General features: G+C 28.5%; 1 protein-coding gene across 3 annotated transcripts in view; it reads right to left on the reverse strand.

Moving 5' to 3' along the window:
• Positions 1-27,664, reverse strand: part of LOC129979068 (alkylglycerol monooxygenase-like) — a 105,399-nt gene that overhangs the window by 51,173 nt on the left and 26,562 nt on the right. For 2 of the 3 annotated variants that reach the window (XM_056090686.1, XM_056090685.1), the window contains exon 1: positions 3,987-4,134. The exons of the other annotated variant lie outside the window; for it this stretch is intronic. In XM_056090686.1, coding sequence (XP_055946661.1) covers positions 3,987-4,097 — 111 coding nt within the window. In that variant the 5' untranslated portion in view covers positions 4,098-4,134. Of the gene's footprint in view, positions 1-3,986; positions 4,135-27,664 lie in introns of those variants that run through there. 3 annotated transcript variants of the gene reach the window in all.

The raw sequence follows: 27,664 nt of genomic DNA on the forward strand, positions 1-27,664 counted from the left end.
AAGAATAAGGTTAAAATTAGTGTTACTCATGAAAGTCCAGGTGTTCCTTGTTACTTTAAAAACCATCTTTTATTCATAGAGGAAAAGTAATGATGGCTTCGCCCACATTAAACTTATTTATAGTTAAGTAAAAGAACCTGAACAACTAATTTTTGAATAATAAGTTCCTGTGTTTGAACGTGGATTAACTTGAATCTTTCCAATTCTTTTCTCTTTAAAGCATCCTCATAAAAAAATGCATTTTCTGAAATAACTCATTGTTTTTATTTTGCTATTACTCAACTAATATTACATGCGTATGTTTAGGGCATTTTGCACTTTTTTTGCACTGAAATAAATATTTTTTAAAAAAATTAATAGTTGAATCTTAAATTCTCAGACAGCAATGAATCATGACATATTCTCAAACTTTCGATCTTAGAATATTTCAATATTATGAGAAATATAATATATATGAAAGAAACGGCAACGGCAATGTCTTATTGTTTCAGAGTTCCATAGTAAGACAAAGTGGTCACGAGCACCTCCACATCATAATTGGAAATAGCTATTATAATTTGTAAGTTGAGGGGAAGATTAAAATCAATTGAAACTAGCTGAGACGAGAAAATAAAGCTATAACTTCATGAAATTTGGTATAATTATTTAATTAATTGTTATGACATAATTATTAATAGATAAAACACTTTACTATTTATAGGGGAATAGAGAACTCGAATGATTTACGTTGTCCGTGCCTTTTACTACGGAAGCTGATTTAATTAGCAATTCTAATTTATTATTTTCCAAAAAATCCGGAAAATTTCACGTGTGTAGCTAAGACCGAAATAGAAATGATTAGAAATGATTTTATTTTTCTGTTGTTGAACTTCTGGTAAAATTTTGTTAAAATTTGATGAATATAATGTTGCATTCATTTTCATATATCTTCATATTAGAGAATGTGAGTGATCGTGATTTTTTCTGTTCACCACTTCGTGAAACAATTGATTGTGATAAAGAAAAGAAAAAGATTTATAGTGAATTAAGAATAGTAATGTGTCCAAACGATTTTTAATAAGTATTGTTAGGATTTTTCTCTCTTATTTAAATTTTATATTTTAATTTGTTTTGTATATGCCATTTGCTAACTATAAAAGTGATGCATTAAAAGTACTGAAAGTTGCCAGCCAATAGTACAGACTTTTAAATTCTAAAAAATGAGTTCTTCACCAAACACTCGTATAACTATATAAAATAGCTAAATTAGGAAAAATTGAACACAATTCTTTAAAAAAAAATCGCTTTTGATGGCTACTTGTAATTAAACGTTTCGTTGTATTAATGCCTCTTTTTGAAGCAGCACAGCTTATTTTGGTACGGAATTCATAATTTTGAGCCCCGGTCAAATTAAGAAAGCGACGCATTGACTGACGCCCCTTTCTCCAAGCTCCCGCGCCTTGCTAAGAAGAGATGTTTTAACTCATGGAGCTCGGATTGGCGAACATACAAGGTAGAGAAGGGCGCTTTTGGTTTGGCATGCTTTGATTCTGAAGTTGAGTCCTTACCATTCGACCAGTTCGGTCCCCTTAACTAAATTAGTTTTAACAAATTAAATTATATTTATGAACATTTGCTGAATAAAATCATTATGTGTCTAAACTGTTTTGCATTTATTTTTGACTATATTAATAATGTTGTAAGAAACATTTGTTGAAATTTTATTTATACTCCTTAAAAGAACCCAGACTCGCCAAAAATAGAAACAAAAAATGGGAACCATTTTTATCTCTTCTGATAATAAAAGTAATTGTAATCCATGTGTGTGTAGGTGCGGTGCGTGCGTACGTGCGTATGTCTGTGCATGTATGTTAGCGCTCCACTGGATAGATCGTTAGACCTACAATTACCGAATTTGGTTCAAATATGCCTTAAGGAGTAAAAGTATGCAAGGTGTTTTTTTTTGAAATTTGAATTAATAAAATTTAAGTAAAAGTGTTATGTTTTTCCGATCTTAAAAATATTTTTGTACAAAACAATATACGATATTGTTGTATGAAAATTTTTATAACACTTTAAAAATTGCCTTATAAATAAAAGCAATTTAATTGCAGTGATTTTTCTTTCTCCAGAATGTTGAATACTTTTTAACAAATATCTTTTGCTAAAAAGTATAGATTTTACAGTTGCACTGAAAAATATATTGTTTTTATTTGTTATAAAAACTGTTATTTAAGAAATTTGCATAGGTTATACTTATGTATGCTGTTTCCACACACAAAAAAATAATAATAATCACGTGCTTTTCTTCCATTATTAAAAGCGAAAGAAGGACAATTTTGTTTATTATTTGTTTAGTTTACATGAAAAGAAATAAAAAGTGTAGCACCCGAAAGTTAAAAGTTAAATAAACTCGAAAATTATGCTGTCATCACAGGACTTTACTTCACTAACACGTTTATGTACACAATGAACTGAGCAAATGCAATTTTATTAAAATTGCGTTTTAATATCTACCACAATTAGATTTTGTTGATAGAATCATGAACTTCAAATTACGCATAAATGTTTTAATCGAAATTCAATCAGTTCTCGGAAAATCTGATAGTCAAAGAGTATAAAATTGATCAATTAATTCGTCTATTTCGAAATAAGAATTAAAGAAACAAAGTTATTTTGGGGGAGAGGGGTTGAATGATACTAATTGCATTTGCCATATTTGTTGCCATAAATGTTCAATAATAAAAGGCTATAAATATAACTTGTTTGTCTTCAATAATTTTTATTTCGAATGTGTAAGGAAAAAAAATAAAAGATATAGAAATAGTTATTATATTTTTATTAGCTGCAAATTTTTCTTATTAATTTTTTTGGATAATTTATTATGTTTAAAATAAATAAAAATAAGCAGCAGATTTATTTATTTATGCAAATATTGATTAGAGGAAAATAAAATTCATGAAAAAATGGAAATAAAAATACTATAATAAGAACTGGTTTCTATCGAATTTACTCGTATAACTGTTTTGTGAACTTTAATTAATTATTGTTTTCTAAATTTTTTCCCTTCAATTGCTTCGCAGATTTCATCAAATCTTCTTTTCTTTTCGTTGTCGCACATATATAACTTGAGCAAATCATTTTCTGGCACACAAGAAAATAAAAGTGATAGTTTCCGAGTTATAACTGGTAAAGGGAACAAAACTGATGTTATTCGTTCCGAAGAAATATATAATTTCATTCTGTACAAGAAAAATGAATACAAAATCAAAACAATATAAAATGCTGAATTTCACTAAAAACCAAGCATTTTCATGCATTGTATTTATAAACATTTTTATTAAAATTTCGAATGATACCAAGTATTTATCTTTAAAAATGTTTAGAAAATTTTCAAAAATATTATTAAAGTTTAAGTGGTCACTTATTTATTTAACAAAGGAATACAAGCAAAAATGTAAATAATGGAGAAAAATTCTAAAAAAATGACATAGATTAATTAAAGAAATGAGACGCATTTTAAACTATATTTATGAAGCCAATAGTTTTTATTCTTTAAAATCGTTTTGAATAAAATAGTAAAAAAAAAAAATAGAATTCAATTGATTAAAGATAATGATAAATATAAAATTATTTATGTTTAGAAACATTTTCTAAAAAAAACTAACTAACATTTCGATTGAAATTTGAAATAATTACTTTTTTTTTTCAATTTTCAAATTAAGTTTTAAAAAGTTCATCCAATTATCCAATTCAAAGCATTAAAAGTATTAATCCAATTCAAAGTGTTAAAAAGTTCATCCATTTACTAAATTAGAATTTTTCATCTATATCTGTGTCCTGATTATTTATCCTGTGTGTCGTGATATTAAATTGCAATAGACTTTTCCACTTTTAATGTTTTATTAATCATTTAGTTTTGAACTGAAATCTTTCTTTTAATTTCGAATAAGAAATTATATCTGCATTTTTTTATTATAATAAATTTCATCCAAATTGGGCCTTACCTCTTTGTAATAATCTTTAACTTGGTCAATTTTCTCGTAATTATGAGCACGAGGGTCCATCACATAAAAGAGGTACCCAAACCTCTTCACTGCCTCCTGTACAACCTCCATATCTACGAACGAACTCTCCTCGAAAGCCTTGTTCCAAATCTCAAACGATTCTTTTTGGATCAGAGCACGATCTTCACTTTCCTTTTCAATGAACGGCGGGAGACGATGAACACACTGGGCATGCGCAGGTTTTTACGCGTTCTTGATTCGAATTTTCTTTATTTCTTTTGACGGACAAATTCCACTTTCTTATTAAATAGAAGATTAAAACTAGTGACAGACAGCAAAAAAGAAAGTTTTTTTTACACTAATAAAGTTTATTAATAATTGAAATAGTTAAATAGTTAAGTTTATTAATAATTGAAATAGTTAAATAGTTAAATTTATTAATAATTGAAATAGTTAAATAGTTAAATTTATTAATAATTGAAATAGTTAAATAATTGTTTATTAATAAATGAAACTTTTACCTTTTTCAGATAATACTCATGTGTTTAGGAAATTCCACAGTTTTATTTTAAACAAGTAGTAACCAAAAATAGATGAACGCGTAATGGCATTGAAAGGATGTCACATAAATAGTTAATTAATTTTTAGAAATATACTCAGAAAGGTAAATTGAGAAAGTCATCCTCATATTTTAAATCAGATAGAATATTAATACTCTAAACTAAGATATGATCTAATTCTTACTAATTTTTTAACAACAGTAAATTTCTTTTATCAATTTAATAGATTTATCGAATATCATTATTTATTTGCTTTGGAACTCGATATATAGAATATCCAATATAATTGTGGTTGTTTCTTAAATTATTAGAGAAAGGCAAGTATTTGAAATTGGAAAAATATTTTAAATGTCATAAAGAATTATATTTTATGCTGTTTCAGTCAATCAATATAATAACAGAAGAAATAAGGAAGTATACATTTTTACGGAATCTCCCTTTTTTATTAGTCAGGATTAATATAATTTTTTTGAAATATAATCTTTTAATTAAAAGTAGTGTCTCGTTTCTGAAATCAAAACTGATCGATTTATGAAATGTTGAGTTTTATTATTTTAGATTAATGAATATTTTAATGATTAATTGTATGACCACTTTCCTTAATAAAACTGTTGAAAAATCTAAAATAGTCATATTCAAAATTACATAATTCTGTAAATTTTTGATCGCATAAGAATGAACATCTTTTATTTAAAATGTTTGTATCCAAGAGCATACAAACATGCAATATTTTACTAAACATTACCAATAGGACCGAGGGACCGTATAAAAATTAAATTTTCGTCATATTTTCATCAGTGCTTTTTAGCAATTTAAAATACAATTATTTACATCATTTAGGGTATTTTTCCAACTAAAAATATTCTTTTCTGTATGAGTATAGAAATTAGTTGTAAAGTTACGATTAAATGGGCACAATGAATATAAAAAGCTGGCAATTGGTGCAATAGGTTCGCACCATTCTCTACTAGGCTCCTTTGGCCACCAGCAAGTTCACTGGGTATTTTGGCTGTGCTTACTTTCAACTGTTTTATGCATAGTTTAATATTCAGGATACTTCCAAGAAAATATTTTTAAGCATCAAATTATTACAGAAATTAAGGTTGAATTAGTTTAATTAACTAATATTAATTTTGATTATTGCATACGTGAGCCATCTCAATTTAATTAGATACCATGACATAAAAGCACGTAAAAACGTATAAGTATTTAACGTAAACACCGTTTTAATGCAAGTGCTTAGTACACGAAAACGTAAAAGCGCTTCATCTAACTTTCGCAGCACTGTAACTAAATTTTTTTATCCATAATATAAACTACACAGATATCAAACTAAGCTTTTACCTTAGCACTTTCTAAGCTTTTAAGAATGGAAGAAAATTACGGAATTAAATATTTGAGGAAATAAAGAAAATGTTTGAATGTTGGCACAGCTAGTTAAAAGTACATCCGAGCACTTGTTATTATTTGTAATCTATGGGAGATAATTTCAATGTAAAAACGTCATGTGAACAATTTGGAAGAATGTCCTGTTTAGAAGTATTAAAATTGCTTTCTCATAAACAGCCATTTACGTCTGCATTCTTCCATAACCTTCAAATATTTCAACTACGACCTCTAAGTTTTCATTTTTTAACTGATTCAGCATAAAGAGAATTCCTCAGACAAAATTTTAGACATATTGATTCAAAATGAACGGATATATATGAGAAAAAAGATTTAGGCACTGTTTCAATATATGCAATCATAGCAAATAGGTCACACTATTAATACTAATTTTTATTTAAATTTTTATTCCAGTTGTTAATGCAATAACTTTATTTCAAAAAAATAATATTTTTTATATACATTGTTATTAAGAATATGAAATTCGTGCTTTTAGTCATATACTTAATTTTAATTAAGTAACAATATTTTCGATGCATACATTTTCGTGTTTTTCAAATAATCAGAAGTTTTGAATAAGTTTAGCAATTAATGTTAATAAAGCAATTTAAATTAAAAGTTTGTAGCACATATGAAAAATAAAAGTCAGATGGAGATTTATTGAGATAGTTGTTTATAATTGAAATGCGAAAACGTAATTCTGTTGATTTGCATGCCATGCTTTCACCAAATGATACTCTCTAAATCATTTATTAATAATTTTTTATACTCAATTACATTTTAACAGAAAGCGTATTAAATGAAAAATAATTACCGAGACGTTTATAAACTCATGTTTCTGTTTTAAAAAAATGATATTTTTCGAAAATCTAGTGGCACTACATCATCCACGCACAAGGAATGTTTTTTGAATTTAATCAACATTAATTTGTTTAGTCATATGTTTTACATTTATTCATATATTATAAATTTCGTAAAAACAGAATTTGCTTCATGGCTTTTTATTCTCAATTAAAGATATCACAAATAATACCTTCAACTTTAATCAATCATCGTCTCAAATAAAACAACAACAAAAATGTAATCAGAGTAGAATAAGTTACATGCAGCAATTTTTCTCCTCATTTTAGCATTTATTTTAAAAATAAAAGCAATCATCTCAATCTAAACCAAACTTGAAAGGCATACTTTGTTTTCTGTTCCGTTTTAACGATTTTTTTCATTCCTCCTGGAGAATTCTTTAACAGAAATAAGATGCCCCCCCCCAAAAAAAATATGAAAATCCGGTTCTGAAAGCTTTTGATTATTGCTTCATATCTTAAAAACTATTAGACGGAAATGGATAAAATCTGGAAAGTGATATTTTAGATTTTGTTCTCCCGATTAGTATCAAATTTTTTTTGTAAATTTCTATTGCTTTTCAAAATTTTAATTCAAAATCTATTCAAAAATTTAAATTATTTTGTATTCAGTTTTTGAATTCAAAAATTAGTTTAAAATATAAAAATAAATAAATTCTGCCTTTCTTACTGAGTTTTTGATATGAGTTAAGAATTATGACAAAAGAATTTTTATATCATGAAATATATTGTAAAAACGGGAAATTTTTTTTTAACATTATGAATTAAAATTTTCAATTGCATGTAATTCATCAACCATTTACATAAAATTACAAAATGTCATACGTTAATTTTAATCTGTAGAATTCAGACATGCATTATAAATTGGATTTTACTCGCTGAAAGAAATGAGTTTAAGTAAATTTAAATAGGGAAATGATACTTTACATGTAGAAATATTTCATAAACTTATCGAGAACATATTTCTACACAGGCAGGCATTTATAATTTTATGGCGAAGCAATTATTTTCTTAATAAAGAGTAGAGTTCGGATAATTCTTTGACAGAATGTACAACAATGCATTCTACTATTGAAAATTGGGGAAAAATATTTTTAAATAATTCCCGAAATTCAGGAAAATTTGTGCAATTATTAAATTGGCACTATTATTAAAAATATATAATTTGAATTTTAAGATGTTTTAAAAATAATTTTTGTGCTGTAATGTTTCCAAGAATTATAGCGGAAGATGTCAAATTTCATTTAAATTTTCATTATTTAAATTTTTGAAAAATGCACATTTCTACATTCCAATGTGCCAAATAATATAGTTCTAGCTCAAATTGTTAGACTTATGGAACACACACACGCGCACGCAAATTTTCTTTTATTATTAACTTTATATGATAACAATAATTCATAAAGACTAATTAAAAAAAGAGAATGTGTTTAAATCTGTGGGTGAGTGTTACAGATCTTCAGGCCAGACCATTTGATCCATAAATACAAAATAGGATTTGGTTGATACCTAATTTCATTATATCACGCACAGGTTCATACTGATGCTAGATTGCCCCTGACGCTTTCACTTAATAATTTTATATTTGGTGCAACTGACAAACAATATTTTTGCCGTCCGCAAATATTAAAACACTATATGTTAATAAATATTGGTTTTAAAAACATCTACACAATTTTTTTTTTGTCGTGTGACTATTTTAAGCCAAATATTGCGCAGTAGCTTCTGAGGGTAAAGACATCTACACAAATTCCTTGTAGTATATAACTTTGATTGTTAATCTTAGTTTTGAGCATAGCTGTTTTTAAAATATTATTAAATGTATTTATGAGGATTTACAAAATTTAAAAGACTGACATAACAAGAATTTAATTTCCTTTTTTTTTTTTCTCAGTGCATTTATTAAGAAAATATTTGTTTTAAAGATATAAATATTTCCTTTTTAAGTAGATTTTTTTTTTTTAATTTTCAAAAATTAGATTTAATAAGATAATAAGAACTTGTAGCAGTTGCATTACTCTTATCTTCTCTTTTGGATACTAGATGGCGATGCCTGATTAGGCCATCCCATATGTCATCCCATAGTGCATTGCGAATGCAATTGGAATGAGATGTGATGCTGTACTGTTAAGCTGAGCACGTGAATGTCTTGTCTTTGTGTTTGCGCTTGTTTAGTGTGTGAATGTGATTATTAAAAGAAATGTTCCTAAAAACATTCCTCCTGTTGCTTCCTGCATGGATCATAATAATCTACATTCCACCACAAACTTTTTATATGAAATTAATATTCACAAACTGATTAAAGACAATCGAAATTTTTGTGTTGTTGAATTATAATATGTAATGATATTTTATTTATTTAAAAATAACGGTATAAATACGTTTATTTAAAAATGATTAATTTGAATTGTATTTCAATTCTTTTATTATTCTGAAAATTATAAAAGTATTATCAATTACTATGGATCTATAAAAAGACATAATTAATCTTTTATAGATCTATAAAAAGATCTATAAAAGACTAATAATATAAAAAATTACTATTATCTAATGAATTTTTCTATCGGATCTTAAATAAACAAAAAAAGACAATTTATGATGGTATTATCAATTAATTTGTTACAAAACGGGTAAGAAAATGAAACTGATATCACATTATTCTAGAGATTTTCATACTTAATTGTGTATAAAAAATTATAAAATAATCATAATTCTTATTTAATATACTAACAATCATTTATGTAATTGAAATAGTAATTTTTTGGAAATACTAGTTGAACTCGCATAGCTTTACCTATGAACATGATGAATGTCAGCGAAATCAAATTTCCTAATTTGGCGTGTTGCCAAATAAACGAAAATAAAATTTCTACTTTCTGATTCAAATTTCTGTCATGAATCAGAGAAGAAAATTTTTAAACTCATCAGGAAACAACTAATTAAAAATATTTGATTGTTCTTATTTTAAATGAAAAAGAAGTGTTCAACAAATGACCTCAAACGATTTGATGAAGATACGGAATTAAAATGCCGGATACTGAAATTTTAGTTTTATTCTTAATTTTCATTTTTATTTATTGAAAAATATTTCAGGAAAAATTCAATGTTTTAAAAAATATTTCTCAAAACTCATTAAATTCAAAGGTAAAACAAACTTTAGAACGAAAAATGTTTCTTTTTTTTTTCAGATATTGTATTAAATTTTTTCTAAAGAACATGCTTCACTTTCGTGCGTATTTACATGTTTTTTCGCATATAATTGCCTATAGTTTTTAAAATAATATTTTTGGTAAAATACATGCGAAAAATCATTCAAAGCAACAAAAAATATTAAATAATTTTTTATATGAAATAAAATAATTTTTATATGAAATATAAAAATTCGTACTGCAAGGTAGGAAAAGTTGAATTTTTAAAAATCAGTATTGGAGTAGTGCAGAAAAGTTCTGCAAGAAAGCAACGTGTTCTTTCTTCTTGTTAAAACTAAACTAGGTCCTCTAAAAATTTCATCAATTACATTTAATAACTAGACGTCTTTCTTTTGGCATTTAAAAATTAAAAAAAGACAAAACTCTTTTTTAAAAAAATATTTTGAAAAATAATTTCGAAATAAGTTCTGACATATAGCGGAAATGTTATCGAATGAATCATTAGAACCCATAAAAATTTTCATCGTCTTCATTCAATATTTAACTGTGCCATATGATATTAAAAAATTGAGAAAAGCTTTAAAAATTGCGTTTCTGAAAGAAATATAATTTGAAAAGTAATTTTTCATATGACGGAAATATTTCGTATTGACTTAGAATCAAGTTTATACGATATTTATTTGCTAATTACAAAAATAAGCATGCACGAAAATAAAATTTATTGTACACAAAACAATCTAAAATTTATCCTATACTTAACTTTTTTTTTCTGTGCAAAAAAAAAAATTATTGATGGTTGCGTTTATCAATGATTCCATTGTACCATTCAATCATTGAACATTCTTCCATTCCATTGTATCTTTAAAGCAAGTGCTTGTCAAGATTTTATTTTACATTTCCAAAAATAAAAATGTCAAAAAGAATAGAAATACGCCATTTTTAAAATGAAGACTAGAGAAATTTGAAGCACGTGCAGTAAATTTGTTTAACATTTATGTCTGAAGTGCCAAGATTTATATTTATGCAATGGCAAAAAAAAAGTTCCCAACAGAAATATACAATTTTTAATTGATCAAAACACAGTGAGAAAAATTGCTAGCAGAAATGTGAATACAGTAACAATCCATCAACTACAAAATAGCGAAGAAAGAGTACGCCGAAAAATGGAAATATCTGTTGATTCGAACAAGAAAGAATTATAGATGTCCATCAAAGTGGATTTCAAAATAAGAAATGTCATAATATTTTGGGAGACAATGAAATAGAGCACAAATCAGAAATTGACAAAAAAAAAAAAAAAAATACAAATCAAGATTTCGATTGAACATATCCTCTTTCAAAATACGCAAGAGAATTGATCCGCTATCTGCAAGTTCAATCAGAATTTCTGTGTCTTATGCAGCAATGGCTGAAGATTTATCTGGTGCCTAAACTAAAGCAGTCATCAAAATTATTATAGGAAATCTAGCTGATTTACATGTAGTTTCACATTTAGTTTAGTTTAGTTAGCATGGGGCAATAAATCCATATAGCTAATAAAGACAAATGAAAAAGAAAGTGGAGGTATAAAGGATATAACCAAAGGGAAATTATTTGAGGTTAGATGAAAAGGCACCCATTAAGAGTTTATATTTTGTTGGACGCAAAAATGGAATCGTTCAACGAATATCTAGTCATCAGAAACTAACATTAAATGCGTATGTAGCATTAATAATAGAACTAGGTAGCAGAGAACTAGGTAGAACACAGATCAGAGATCATATATCGTTAACTGCTGGTAAAGAGGGTTGTAAGTGAAGTAGTGTGAGAAGTAGCGAGTCGGCAGCTAAAGCGAGAAGTTCAGCCGTTGGAGAGGCGGTAGAGGAGGCTCCCAGGAACCCCTCTCCTGCTGGATTCTGTCTATCCGCTTCGTGTGCTGCTGTCTACTGAAGTGTGCTACTGTCGTCTACAGTGTTCATCTCTTCTGTACATAGTTGTCGTCTGTGCACTCGTCGTCTTTGTGCTGTCCTATCTTCGTGTAAATAAACGTCGTTGTTTTTTTTTCTACTGACGCCTGCTGATTGAGTGTTCTCCACACCATATCACTTCCACTATTCAAACGAACCCGGAAATTTCGTAACAATAATCTGAAATCCAGTTTAATATCGAGAGTAATTGATAAAATTTTTGTTAATTCAAAATACCATTGTATAGCATTTTCATAATAAGCCAATAAAAAATACGGAGGGTTATATTTTTTTCAAAATATATATTTATTCTTTTTACTTGCTCTTTTTTGTTTGTTTTTTCAATGTCGAAGGAGCGTGGTTAAATATTGAGCAATGAAGAAGATTTTTGTGAGTTCTAACTGGCCCATTATACAACTTCTTGCATATAATACCAATATCGATTTTGGCATAGTATTGTCTGGAAGTCGCAGATATACGCATGCACCGACAATAACTCTTAACTTTAATTATTTATCATTTTAAAATATTCTCCAAATCATTAAAGGTCCATTTGTGCAAGACAATGAATAATAAAATGTAATAATTTCTTTGTTAGGCGAAATTTGTTTGAAAATCATACAGGCTAGCTTTGCTTTAGATCCCGCATTTATTCGGACTGCCTCTGAAGCTGAAGGTACATAAATTTATGAAGAGCTAAAGATTTCAGTAATGATAAAGGTGATCAAAATAGATTTCTGAACGAAATAAATTTTATCCTCCCAGGTAAGAATTTCCAAGCCATTTTCTTAAATTCTGATTTTTCATGTTGTTGTATTATGCTAGGATTTAAAAGGATTGTCCACACAATTTCTCTACTTCGATGTTTTTATTTCAGCTTTAATTTTAGATGTTCTGTAAAGGGTCAAATGAATAATATTATGCAACCAAAAACCTCTTTTTACTACAATACATTTTATATAAATACGTGTAGCTTGTTTTGCGTCATTGAGTCAAAGATTTTCTGACTCAAACTGTCTTACAGAAACTACCTATAATCAAACAATTAATTTTATAAAAACATAATATTATAATTTTTGAATTGCAGAAATTGAAGTTTTTCTGTAATTTTTTGAAAAATCTTTTTTCATCAATTGGAAAATCATCATCAATCAGATTTTTCAAAATATACTTTTTTTTAGAGTAGCTTTTCCACGGAATTAATGCACGAGTCCAATTTCAGATTACCTTATTTATTTTTTTCATTCCACTGCACATCTCAATCAAGAGATATATCACAAATTGAAATTTTGGGATTATTTGATATATTTCTTATATTAATAAATTATATTACTCATTAAAAAATAAACCTATATCCAAATTATCTGACAGCCTTGAATTTCTTATTCTAATTCTTAATAGTCTCTCTTTCCAAGTAGTATTATTTACTTACTATTGCAACTCTTAAACCAGTTCAAAAACTGATTTAGATCCTAGCTTACTTAAACATTGACCCGTTACTTCAGAGTTTTAAAATGGGAAGAAGAGCACTTAAATCTCTCGACATTTCTTTTATGGTGTTAATAATAACTTTTTCGGCATAAAATTAAAAATAATTTAAACAAAAAAATGAATTATTAATGCAGCTGTGTGTATAAAATAGTTATCAAAATTATCTAATTATTAAATTCAGTATCTTTACTTTACCAAATAATGACATTTAACATAAATTTATCAGCATATCTTTTATCGAGTTAATAATAGCTTTTTCATTATAAAATTAAAAATAAATTATTAATGAAGTTGTTTGTATAGAATAGTTGTTAAAATTAGTTCATTTAATTATTAAAGTCTGCACCTTTATTTTTACCAAATAATCACATTTAACATAAGTAGGCATATCTTTTATCGAGTTAATGATAATTTTTTCAATGTAAATATTAAAAATAATTTGAATTAAAAATGAATTAGAAACGCAACTATGCGTTTAGAATCAAAATTATTTTATTTAATTATTAAATCCAGTACCTTTTCTTTACCAAATAATCACATTTATCATAAATCACTGATTTTTTAAATTTGTTTCCTGCAATTTTTTTAAATCTATTTCCTTTCGTTATGAATTTTTCCTGTCCATCCGGATTACAAGAACATAAAGTAATCCTTTATTTCAAACTAAACGAGAAATCGAAGCTATGTAGTTCATTTCCTCTAGCTCAGTAATCGACGTGTCGTTTTGAAAGGAGATCATTGACTGGAGTTGTAAAAAGATTTTAAGAGATTTTTACAGCTACTGCTCTGTTCTGTTCGCTTTACAAATCTATACTGTTATAAATAAAATCGAACTCATGACGAATAATTTTCCTCTAATTACCTCAACCACATAACCAGCTTCATTTGCATAAAATTACTTTTTATTTCACTTTTACAATAAAAAATATTTGAACTCACTATAATTTATAAGCAGTAAATGCATCGTAAAATATTTTTTATTCGTAAATGATTCTGATGCGGTTGGAAATTTGATAAAGCCAGGTAATTTTTTTCAGTCAAGCAAATTTGTCCTTTCTTCTAAAAATGAAGTCTTGTATTCAGTCATTTTCATGCATAATTCAATTTGCATTTGAATATGTTCATTAATGATTTTCTTATGAGTACTGTGTATTTAATGAGGCTTATTAAGATGTACTGCTTATTTGTGGAATCGTTTCCTTGTCTTCTTTTGGTAAGTAAGTCTGGAAATTTTACCAAAATTAATATTGCAAACTAGAGTAATGGAATTTTATGTCATTTTATTTAAAGTTTTTGAAAGATAATAGTGAAAGTTTTACTAATCAGAGGGACACAGATCTTCAATTCCACAATTAATTTCTTTAGATAATACAAATGTCATGATAAAGATACTATAATAATGTATTACAATTTAAGAGATTAAACGTCAGGAGTTTTTACATAACTCGATTAATGTTACTCTCTCTCTCTTTGTCTCATTTTAAATTAGCATTCAAAATCTGTTCCAATTTTCTATAAAATATCTTAAATATCCCAGTTAATTAATTTAAGTAATTAGTTCACATTAAAAGTTTTTGGTAAAATTTGATTTTATTTTTAAGCGACGGAAATATTTTTCTTTCAATTTTTTTATACGATTTGACATGTTTTGTTTTGGTTTTGTCATATAATAAATAAAATTAACTATATATTTTATCTCATCTCACTGGCTGATTAACTCCAGTATTTGATTCTTATCTAAATATTGGTAGTAAGACTACATGCAAGCTTTCTTTAATTTTACTTGTTTTAATTATAAGTACCTGTGATACCAGACTCCACTCAGCAGGTTTTTTTTTTTTTTTGGTAAAATCGTGTAATTGTGTTTTTTAACTAATTACATATGAACATTTTTCCAATATTACCTACATATGAACTGCTCATTTAAATTAAAAAATCATGAATGCATTTAATTTAACATATTAATCGAAAAAATCTGTCATATTACAGTTTATCCATCATTACTTAGACTTTTGAATTTACACTCAACGAATTCGATAATTTTACTTGTGAGACAAGTTGCATTGGTTAACACAATAATTGCATAGTTGCTATTGAATGTGAACCGAACGTATACGAATTCGTATAAAGCCATATAGCGGCATCTCACAAAATTTTGAAGTACCGATAGTTTATCGTCCTATGGCAACAATTCAAGTTCCACAAAAATTTACGAGATGGCGCTATATGACATTGTTAGCATGAGAGCAGATGATAAAAAGCTCTAATAGTTATAAAAAATGGGGGGGGGTATAAAAAACCTGTTTCCACTTTTTTTCAGTTCGATTCCCTCCTAACATCTGAATCTTGTTTGGAAATTTAGAAAACCTGTTATTACTTAAGTAAAAAGTTAAATGAATTAAAAACATTTGGACAGATATTCAAAGGTTTCAGATAATTTAAATTTTTACACTGCACTTGTTTTTCTTTTAAGTAATGAAAATCATTTAGAACTGTAATAATATGGTAAACACTACAAAGCTTCTACTTAGTAGGTCTTCTTATCATTAGTTTAAGTTTATTTAACATTTAACAACTTTGTTTGAATTGCCCAGTGCTTTTATTCCACTTTTTAAACTTATTTTCGCTTTTTTGATTCTTATCCTTAGCTTAAGTTTGTTTAACATTTTATAGTGTTTTTGTTTAAATTGCTTCGTGGCTTTGTTTCACTTTTTAAACATATATTCACTTTTTTTGCTCTTATCAATAGTTTAACATTTTATATGGTTTTTGCTTGAATTGCACCTTAGCTTTATTTCATTTTAAAAACTTATTTTCACTTTTTTGATTCTTATCATTAGTTTAAATTTATTTAACATTTTACAGTATTTTTGCTTAAATTTCTACAAGGCTTTATTTCCCCTTTTAAACTTATACTTGCTTTTTTTTCTCTTATCATCAGTTAGTTTATTCAACATTTTATATGGTTTTTGTTTGAATTACTCCTTGGCTTTATTTGATTTTTAAAACCTTTTCCGCTTTTTTCCCCAACTGTTTTATTATTTACTAGCCGCCTTTGGCGACCAGCCGGTTCGCCAATCTTAATTTTCGTTAAAATTTTAATAATTAAATATTTTATGCAATTTCTACTTTAATAGCTTCTTCATCAAAATATTTTAAAACTTCAAATTTTGATTATTATATAATTCATTCATAATATTATAAAGGCCTTCAGTCATAACGGAATATGTATCTCTCTCATTTTCTGTTAGCACCCGTAGAATTTATGCTTTAAATTAAAGTGGAAAGAATTAATCTTCAATTAATATAATAATATTTTTTACTGAAACAAAGCATCTTTTTTATAATCTGATTACTGAAAATAGAGTCACTCAGCGTTTAAACTTTATGGGCACTAAAGAATATCTTTTTCAATTTATGTAATATCTCAAGAGTTGGTCAACAAAATTTTCTTAGATTCATTATGAGCAGATCGATTCATTAACAATGCTTAAATTTAAATGCATCAAACACTAAGAAAATAAAACGAATCGTTTAAAATAAACGGTTGAAAACAGGTTTTAAAAAAACTACTTAAAAAACGATGTACTTAAAACTATAAGCATATACAAAAAATATATAACTAACATAAATACAATTTACTTACAAAAGCATGCAACTAACCCAAAAATAATTAAAATCATCCATTGATAACGGTTGTCATGGCAACAATGAGAACAGAATGCGCATGCGTGAATTTTCTTCGCCGGTTACGTAACGCAAATACGTGATTTTTTCTACGCCAGTTGGGGTAACGCTATGCGGATTAGAAATTTTTAATTTCCTTTATTCTGTTTTATTTTAATTCAAAATTACTTCAGAATGAATCTGAAAGATCGATTCATTAACAATGTTTAATTTTAAATGCATCAAACATTAAGAAAATAAACAGAATCGATTGAAATAATTTGCCGAAAAATTTTAACCCTAGCCTCATTACTGTTGGGAGAAAAAAAACTGAAGCCTTTCTCGTTTGGCGGTGGGAAAAATGGAAGATTTTTTTGGCGGAAAAGTTGGCGGTGGGGAAAATGGAAGATTTTTTTGGCGGGAAAGTTAGTTTTTAGTTAATAATTAAAATTCTAATTAAAAATTCGAAAAAAGGAACCCCAGGTGCACATTTCCAACCTCCAAGGTATACATGTACCAAATTTGATAGCTGTATGTCAAATGACCTTGCCTGTAGAGCGCCAACACACACACACACACACACACACACACACACACACACACACACACACACACACACACACACACACATTGAGCTTTATTATAGGTATAGATAACTTTATAGAATTTTGTGCTGTTATATAATTTTGTTGTGATTTTACCTTCGGCTCAATCAAATAAATTCTAATACAGTTTTTCTCCCGATATAGGACGACTTTTATTTCATGTAACATAATTTGTTAAACCTTATTATTGAAACCTAAGTGAATTAATTTCTATTTAAAAGGCTCTATATTTACTACTCTCAAATAATACTATTTTTATTCTTCATTAAAAATGAAATCTTTATATAAAAGAAATTATTCTATTGCATGTAACATCATTCTTAGAAACTGTTCAATTTCTTCGGATTCTTTTTACAGACCTTCACATTCAATGGAAATTTCTAGAGAAAAATATATACATCATAATTAAGTTACGAAAGAAAAACAGAAATATGAATGATGGCCCTTTTTGAATATACAGTCCTCATTATCAGGTCAATAACGAATTAAACGCACTGTAGCTGCGCGATTCAATGAAAGAAATGGGACTACTTTTCAAATGCAAATTTGCATTAATTTAGCAATTAAGTGATTGCTGAAATTTGACACTTCAAAAGGATATAATAAGCTTTTTCTTAGAAGAAATATATTTAATCTTTCGTTTGCTTAAAAATAAACTGATCAATTCTCTTCAGTTTATATTTATCTATTATCTTGGGGACATTTTGAGAGTGTTTTTATCTAAACCACAAAAGCTGTGGATCAATTGTTAGTTCAAGAATTCACGAAATTAGCTTATAAATTTATGGAAATATAATAAAAAGCATTGGGTTTATAATTTAATATGCACTGCACTCGGATGAATGGACAGCCAAACTGCCAAACAGGGACGTTTTGAAACAATTATCAAATTAAAAAATCATAAATTGCTATTTTGTATTTTTTTAAGTGAAATAATAGTTAAGGAAATGTTTATTAAAAAATATATCAATACATTCATACTAATCGAACTGTTCCAAATTAATATATTGTCGATTTCATTTATTTATTTATTACATGAGGAAGTACATATTTTTCTAACTGGCAATTCTATTCAATGTTCTTGTGCTGAAAATAGATGCAATTTTAATTTTTTCTGTTTTAACATGATTTGCAGCTCATTTTTCTTTTCAATTTTACGTAATGAATAAGGGTCAATCCTAGCAGTATCGAATTACGGCCAGATGATTGCTTTCTGAAATGGTATATATATATATTTTTCCCCGAATTTTAACACAAACCCATAATAATGTTAAATTACTATTATGTTTAGCGCAGAATTATACACGCGTGCGATTCAAAATTTATAAGGAATAGAGATTTTAAATGTTATTCATTCTCTCTGAATCATAGTCACCATTTAATCTTTAGGCCAATATAGATAGAATTTATTTCAACAAGAGATTTTGAACTTTATACCAAGTATAAATTTCTTCACATTCACTTCTTGTTTCTTTATTAATTCTTCATTTCCTTTTATTCTTAATTCTTTCTTAAACAAACAAACAAAAAATTCTCCATTTTTTCCTTATAAGTCTATGAAATAAAGATTGAGGGTTTCGTATTTAGAAACAAAAGAATAAGGTAGTAAATATCTCTATACCATTTCTACATCAACTTTCCATTTTATGTTTCGAACCAAATCGATGAAAGGGAAATAGCATCGTTTCAAAATGTTTGTTCAATTCCATTCCCAATTACACGAATTAAAAATTAATGTAGCTTATTAGTGAAGTAATGAAATCTCCGAAAGAAGAAGAAAAGCATATAATCTGCGGAAGAACAGCGGTTTCCAAAAGTTCATTAAACTTATCATTTCGATTCACTGCTGAAAATTTTGTTAAATTAAACTATGAAAGGCAAGTGCTCTTCTACGCAAACGATCAAGATAGCATTATTAATTCCAAGTGATCAGTTTGATGAAAACCTTAAACCGGCTACTCCGACCCACCCGAAGGAACACGGAAAAATCAGAATGACCGGACCGCCGCAACAGCACACTGGTGGGAACTATGATTGAGTCCTAAGGGCCATTTCCGCTACAGTATATCGCTTTCCTATGGAAGTACGTCCCGGCATCGAAAGGAGGACAGCCGACCCCTACTTTTTTCTTCACCCACCAGGGTGGCGAGAACCAACCACCTTACCAGAAGCTTCTCATACTCAACTATGAGGTGCCTCTCCTGTCGGAGCAGTGTTATAAGAAAGGCGCAACTGATTGTTCTCAAAACAAATCTGGAATTTGTCCTGAAGATGCCAAATCCTTAATTAACACCCTTCTATATTTTGTTACAACAATACCAAATATTTCCGACCTGCATTTGGGCTGATTTATATGTGCAGAGAGATCTCATTTACATCAAAAAGTAGGCAAACAAAATTTACATTTTTTTTTCCTAAATAAAATTTTTTTTACGAAATTAACTTAGGCTTATATCTTTTTTATGTATATTTTTTAATTGTTTATTAATTAATTGAAAAATTTTCTTTTTGAAACTCTTATAAAGGGTTTAATTGACAATAGTTGACAGTTGGTTCAAATTGACAATAGCAAAACCTGTCTATAACAACATTTTATCAAGGCTTCTTCAGAATCGTTACAGACAGTTTTCACTGTAAATGAAAGCAGCTATATCTTAGTTTCTAAAACGAGTCACGCCGTATTGCCCAATGTGAAAAACAATCAATTGGAATTCCGAAAACCAAAGAAGAAACGAAACGAAAATTTTTATTCACACACAAAAAAAATCTGCTGATGGAGAATAATATTATCATAAAATTAAAGAGAAAAAAAATTCAAATATTTCATACTTCACATCATATTTTTTAGGGCATTGTATTCTATTCTTTGGGAATATTTCTGAAGAAAAAAAAATTAAAAATTTCTTATTTCAAAATTATTTAAAGTGGCATCGTTATTCTTTTCCTCAGACTCGTTATTATATTTTAAACCGAATCTCGTTCCGCATTTCATAGAGTCATTTGGTTTAAATGTTATTACAATTTCCTGTGCCATAAAAATAGCTCCATAATCTCTGACAAGAGAGCACCTAATTCTTCTTGATCTGAGCGATAGCATTTTATCCCTTCCGACTGCAATTATAAATGCATTTGAATATGTTTTGTGTTTTCTATTGTTTGTTCCATTGTGACGCGAACTTCCGATACAAGTCGTCGATAGATTGTATTCTGTTTTGCGTATTACTTTCTCATTATCATTAAAAGAATCCAGACAATTAAGTTTAAAAGGTTTACAAATAATAAAAAAATATTTTTATTTGAATATAATAAATGCCTTTTAATTAGGGTTTTTTTTTGTTGTTTCTTATGGCACTTGCCACGGGTAAGCCTGCTGTTCGAAGACAGCCGATTTAAGCCTAAGGGGCAGCGCCTCTTGTTTTTATCGTAGAGCCAACTAGGGCCAAGAGTACGACTTGACTACTCACTCATCATTCTTTCGCTTGCACAACCCCTTTTTACAGGAGGGCACATTCACACACCTCACAGATAGAACACAGAAGTAGAAGAACAATCATGCCCAAACCGGGATTCGAACCAGGGACGCCCAGATCACGATGAAGATGCGCTACCCCTAAGCCAGGACGCCGGCTGTCTAGAAATATTAAACTATTAATAGAAACTTAAAATTACTTCTTGTTAATTAATATGGATTTAATGGAATCAGTTTACTTAGAATAATGTGCTTGAATTAAAATGTATATTTACAACAAATTAATAGCCGAGGTAAAGATCTTACTTTGGAGTCAATATCTGAAAAAAAAAATCAATTTTTTACTTTCTCGTATACATAGTACAAAGTACACTAATCGACAAAAAATTCGAACTCAAGATTTTGACGAATCTCCACGCTTCAGACCTCCCTGATTTCGAAAAACATATTTTTGGCAAATGTCCGTCTGTATGTCTGTGACAAAGATATCTCAAAAATGCTTTGAGCTAGATAGTTGAAATGTGGCATATGGTCTTTACATCAAATTGGCAAATTTCTGTAGAATTTCGAGTAAATTCTGTTTAAAGTAAGTCTGTCCGGCTGTTCGAATATATGTTAATATGATAATTGCAAAACGAAGTGAGCTAGATATATAAAATTCGGTACACAGATTTAACATCTATAGTGCAGACAGCTGTCAGATTTTGAGTAAAATCCAACGATAGGTTTGCTGTCTATTGGTGTGTACTTTCTGAAACATTTATACACGATAATTCTTAAACGCAATGACTTAAATTGATATTGGATTTTGTGACTACGGATGCATTTTTGTATCGAATTTTTGTTTTAATCGATTGAGAAAAATGTTTCTAAAACGCCAATTTGATTTGTGAATACTATTAAGGAACGCCAGAGATTAATCGCCAAATAACTTCCCAAAGATGACACGATAGATTCAGTAAAAATATTAAATTAAGGCCAAACTTTAATATTTCGTAGCTATTGTACGACAATACCATGCAGGGCGTTCTCTTTAGTTATTAGAGTTTTAGATAAGCTTATTAGAGAGTATGCAAGAAAAGTTTGAGAAGTCCACTCCTGTTGTTTTTATATAAATTTTAACATGGAAAAGGCATGTGATTAAATCATTTGATTTCCTCAAAACAATAAAAACATTTTTGAAGATTGTGTACCAAATTATTTTTTAACTTATTAAAATTGGGGAAATGATTATGTGAAGATTATGAAAAATAATTTTTTCGATTCTAAAATAGAGTAAAAATTATTTTCAAGAGATAATATAATATTTTCAGAAGAAATAACTGAAATTTTTGATTAACTTATAAATGCTTTAATCAATTTAGAAGTTAAAAGTGGGTTATCTCTTGTCTTGAATGAACATGAAAACGAAATTTCATTCAGATGAAGCAAAAAAGTTAATACTTTTCTAGAAAGACATTTAAATTGATATTTATCTTTTTTTATATATAAGGATATGAAATTTATTTCCTAATATTCATTTCAAAACTTCACACATTGAATCAAAGACTTTGACATATTGTTTTGTTATCGTAATCATGGTTTACCTTCACCGAATGAAGATATTATTTTGAAAATACAGGCTATTGATTATGTTTAAAGGTTCATACATTATTATTTTTTTCGTTTGTTGACAACTCTGTCGAATGTATTGTGTCGCTAAAATGTGAATAATAACGATTCAAAAGGTACAGGAAGATGAAAACATTGATTCAATTTCGCTGTGAAAGTGAAGCGCATAGAGACGAGAGCAAAATCATTCTTCAATTTCGACAGAAAACATGTTTATTGTGAAACAAAATAATCCTAGTTTTTATTTGTCTATTTATGAATGCTATTAATACTTGTTTATGAGTTATAATTAACTTTATCTTCTAATGTGTGGTAAATTTCTATCGAAAAAAAATGTTGCTTTGCACCGCGGAAAATTTTGGTAGAAAGTGAGCTTAATCGGTTTTTTAATTGATATTTATCATTTCTATTCTTTAAGAAAGAAAACAATGTTTATCTTTGCTAAAGATATTCCCATGATAGAAAAGAAAATTAGGAGGTCGTATTTGTTAGTCACCGGTGATCCTAAAACTTCTTTTAATGCCATTTAGCAAAGTTAATTTACTCTTAAAAAAGGGATGTAAATTTTGATGTCCTCCTTTTTCCTATTCAACAAAATGAACTATTATATGTAGCGAATAACTTGGAATGTCATTTTTTCCAATAATAAAGAAATAATAATTTCAGTTCATGTAACTTTCTTAAATGACTTGGGTTTACCACTAAGAGGGTAGTACTTATCCCTTTCCCGTTCTTAAGATCAACCCGAGAGTCTTCATCAAAGATAGAAAGATTCTCTATCCACTCCTCATTAAACCTCAGAATGACAAACCATATTCTTAAGGGCTTGATATACAGTGGGTAAAAAAAGTTTCCGTACGGAAGACTAAAATAAAAATGAACTAGCATAATTTCTTATCTTTGCTTTTAATCTTTATAAACTACTTATGTATTGTTAATATGAGTCTTTAAAAGGGAGTTTCATAATAAATTTCAATCTTTTACTTCCCCCCGTTTGCAATTTTTAAGATAAATGACGAAGTATCATGCAAAAAAAGTTTCCGTACGCGATATACAAATTCCTCCTGACGTGCTGTACAACTAATCCACAATAAATATTCGAAGTGTGATGGTTTGTCAGATTGAAGAATACGACTTTAGTGATCTTCACTCTGATTAAAGAACAGTTGTTTAATTCCACTGTTTCGCTGATCGTCTTAAAATGGAAATTCGGAAATCCATTCGTGAGTTAGTGATTCGGTTGGAAATGGATTATTGGATTGGAAATGGAAATGTATTAAAAAATGGATTATTTATGAACTAAATCAGTGAAATGAAAGTCTACAGTGCAGTATATTATTGAAAGATACCGTGATGTGTAAACATTTGAGGATAGAGGTCGATCCTGAAGAACTCCGAAGTTAAATCGCTTGCATAAAAGGAATATCATGTGTAAGGTAAAGATAATCCCACTGATTAATGCACCTCAACTTGCAGCTGACTTAAAGGTTAGTTACAACATTAAATTCGCATCTTAAATTGTGAGAAATGTCATTTAAAAAGATTACAATGGATGTGGGGCCCGTAAGAAGCCTGTTATAAGTCTCTGCTACAGAAAAAGCGTCTCGAGTTTACAAAGAAGCATATAAGCAAGCCTCCATCTTTTTGGGAATCGGTCCTTTTTTAGTGATGAATCAAAATTGAATATCCGTGAGTCAGATGGTCGAGTTATGATCTGGAGGGAATCAAAACAGCATATGTTACTTAAGAATTTATGTGGAACTGTGAACCACGGTGATAGTTGGAATATGGTATGGGGGTGTATAAGTGCTGCTGGTGTCGGATATTTATGTTTTATAAATGGAAATATGGATAGGTACATACATCTTGACATTCTAAAACAAAACGTTTTAACCAATGCAGATAAACTGTCCCTTGGAATGGACTTTACTTTTCAACAGGACAACGATCCTAAGCACATCTCCAAGATTTGTCAAGATTAATGTCTCTATAATGTTAAAAAACAGCTTCATAGCCCTCCCCAGTCTCCCGATTTAATTCTTATAGGACATTTATTGGAAAAAATTGATCGTGAACTAAAAAAATATGACACAAAGAACAAGTATGAACTCAAAAGGGTCATTCAAAACATTTGGAGTAGTATTTCTCTAGAAACAACAAAAAACTGATGGGGGTTATGCCACAACATTTGAGAGAAGTGATAAAGGCCAAAGGAAGGCCTACCGATCATTAAATGCAAGTTGGTCAGCATGAAAAAGGTCTTTCACGTAGCATGTAAATTCCGTACGGAAACTTTTTTGTTCCTTCTTAGTGGCATTATTTTATTCTTTCAATTTAAGTATTTAATTTTCTTCATAGTTTTTCTTTTATACTATTCATAAATAAGAAATGAAATTGTGTTAAACCAATTTTAAAATTTCCAATTTCATAACAAAATATTTTGTGCCAAAAATTAAACTTTTATTAATAGTCATAGCTGCGTACGGAAACTTTTTTTACCCACTGTATGAAAAGAGACCCCGCTTAGCTTATGGCATTTAAGCAAATGTAAGCTTGGATATCTTTTGGGGATCTTAGAAAACCTGCCTGACTCCAAAACTTATATAGGAGAGCTTCTCTAACGAACAAAGCATGAGCCTCGGGTATTCAATCAATCACACTTCGGGAAAGGGTGAGTAATTTTACAGTGATATCCCAACATCTCGGGCGCCTACCGTACTTTTATTTTACAGGAATTTGGAACTTTTCAGTACTGATAGAGTTAAAATAATTTTTAAAAAAACTGATTTTATATTTATTAATAATACATTCGATAAATAGAGATAAAAAGATTATTAAAATGCCAACCTAAATTACCGGATATAAGAACTTATAATTTTATAATCAGCTTTATATGGGATTTCTTTTTCTTATTTATTTTTTATTCGCGTTTTCATTAAATAAATCTGCCACAGTGTATTTTTATTGAAACATACTGAACAAAAATCACTGTGCAAAGAATTACCACCAATGAATCAACATACCGCCACATTACATTAAAAAAAAGAATTTATAATTACGTTACTGTATGATTCAGTTTTTTGCTTCGTAACGTTTGTCTAGTTATCAATCAACTAGGAATAAATTCAAATAATAATAATAATAATAAATCCGAATTAATCAACTGTGAATGCAAAAAAAGGGCAACTTAACTTTTATTTCGTAATGTCATTCTGCTGCCAAAAATATAATTATATTTTCTCTTAAACATTGTGCCTTAGTTTTGAAAATGTCGAATGACCTTCTATGAAACTGAAGACACGTGCAGCAGGAAATAATATTTTGCTGGATATTATTATTAATCTACGGAAGGAAGATGTATTTATCATTCGCTTGTTTTGCAATCCATAATAAAATAAGTAAATCCGCCTTGGCTTATAATCTTTTATAAACCAAGCAAAGTATCTCAGAGTTCCCATCCTTCTACTTTTTTTATATATATATGATTGAAGGAGATTTCGTAAACTTCAAATATAATGAAAAATCTTGTTTATGTCTTGTCAGTTTTCCGTCACTGTCTTCTCAGGGTTAAAATAATTAGAATGATTTCGTAATCATCAATGTCATATGGTGTTTGTTCTAGAAAAGAATTAAAACTCCATGAAAAAATAAAAAAGTATTTGGTTGACTGATCTGCTAAACTAATTCAATGTGGTTTGAAATATGAATGAATTTCTATTTTCGATTATGCAAAAAAAAAAAAAAAAAAAAAAAATGGTTATAATCGTTAAAAAAAATTAGAATATGAGATTTTGACATACCTCTTACATTTCAGACCTCTCGGAATCCAAAAAATACATCTCTGAATTCTGTCTGTCGATCTGTCTGTGAACATAAATGCTTTAAGATAAGCAGATAAAATATGGCATATAGACTTTACCCCCAAATTTAAGATTTTTATCACATTTTAAACCATTCAGAGAAGGTCTGTCCAGTTGTCCGAGTACAAGTGAATACGATAACAACGAAATATTTTAAGCTAGATAAATAAAATTTGATATGAAGATTTAACATCTAAAAGGTAGGTCCTTAACAAATTAAAATCCGTCAAAGGGTTGGCCGTCTATCTGTCTGCATTTCCGCATGCATTAATACACTATAATTAAAAAAACATAGCAACTTAGGTAAGTAAAATTTGTTTCACAGTTTTTTTTATCATTTAAAGTGTAGATTCTTATAATATTTTGAACCAAATCGGCGATAGAGTTGACAATATGCTGTCTGCAAAGTATGCAAACGTAATGACTCAAAAACGCCATGGCTTTAATGAAATTTTGAGTGATCTTGTGACTACAATTAGAGTTACGTGCCAAATTCTGGTTATAATGGGCCGGGAAAAAAATGCATCGAAAATTTATATTCGGTTTTCTGGTACCAATGCAGCAACTACTTGCCAGCGATTAATCGTCAATTATTGCTTAATAGATACACGATTAAGACCGATATTTCGTAATCATTGTTCACCAATGCCATACAATTTAAAAAAGTAATTTTTTTTTTGGTACTATGAACCACATGATTCACATAAGTAGGACTGTAAACATAAAAATCTGAGCATTCGTGGTGGAAGACCCACAATTTTTTACGGCGAAGAGGGCGATAACACATTTACTGGAGAATATGCCGAGGAAGTTTGGGAGAAATTATAGGAAGTTTGGGAGAAATTAGAGGAAGTTTGGAAGAAATTAGAGAAAGTTTGGGAGAAATTAGAGGAAGTTTGGGAGAAATTAGAGGAAGTTTGGAAGAAATTAGAGGAAGTTTGGGAGAAATTAGAGGAAGTCTGGGAGAAATTAGAGGAAGTTTGGAAGAAATTAGAGAAAGTTTGGGAGAAATTAAATCACAAGTTTTACTCGTCATCTGAAATTTTTTTAAAAAGTTTTATAACCTTTTCCTTTT

This window comes from Argiope bruennichi, chromosome 1 (genome assembly GCF_947563725.1).
Source record: "Argiope bruennichi chromosome 1, qqArgBrue1.1, whole genome shotgun sequence".
NCBI classification, from domain to species: domain Eukaryota; kingdom Metazoa; phylum Arthropoda; class Arachnida; order Araneae; family Araneidae; genus Argiope; species Argiope bruennichi.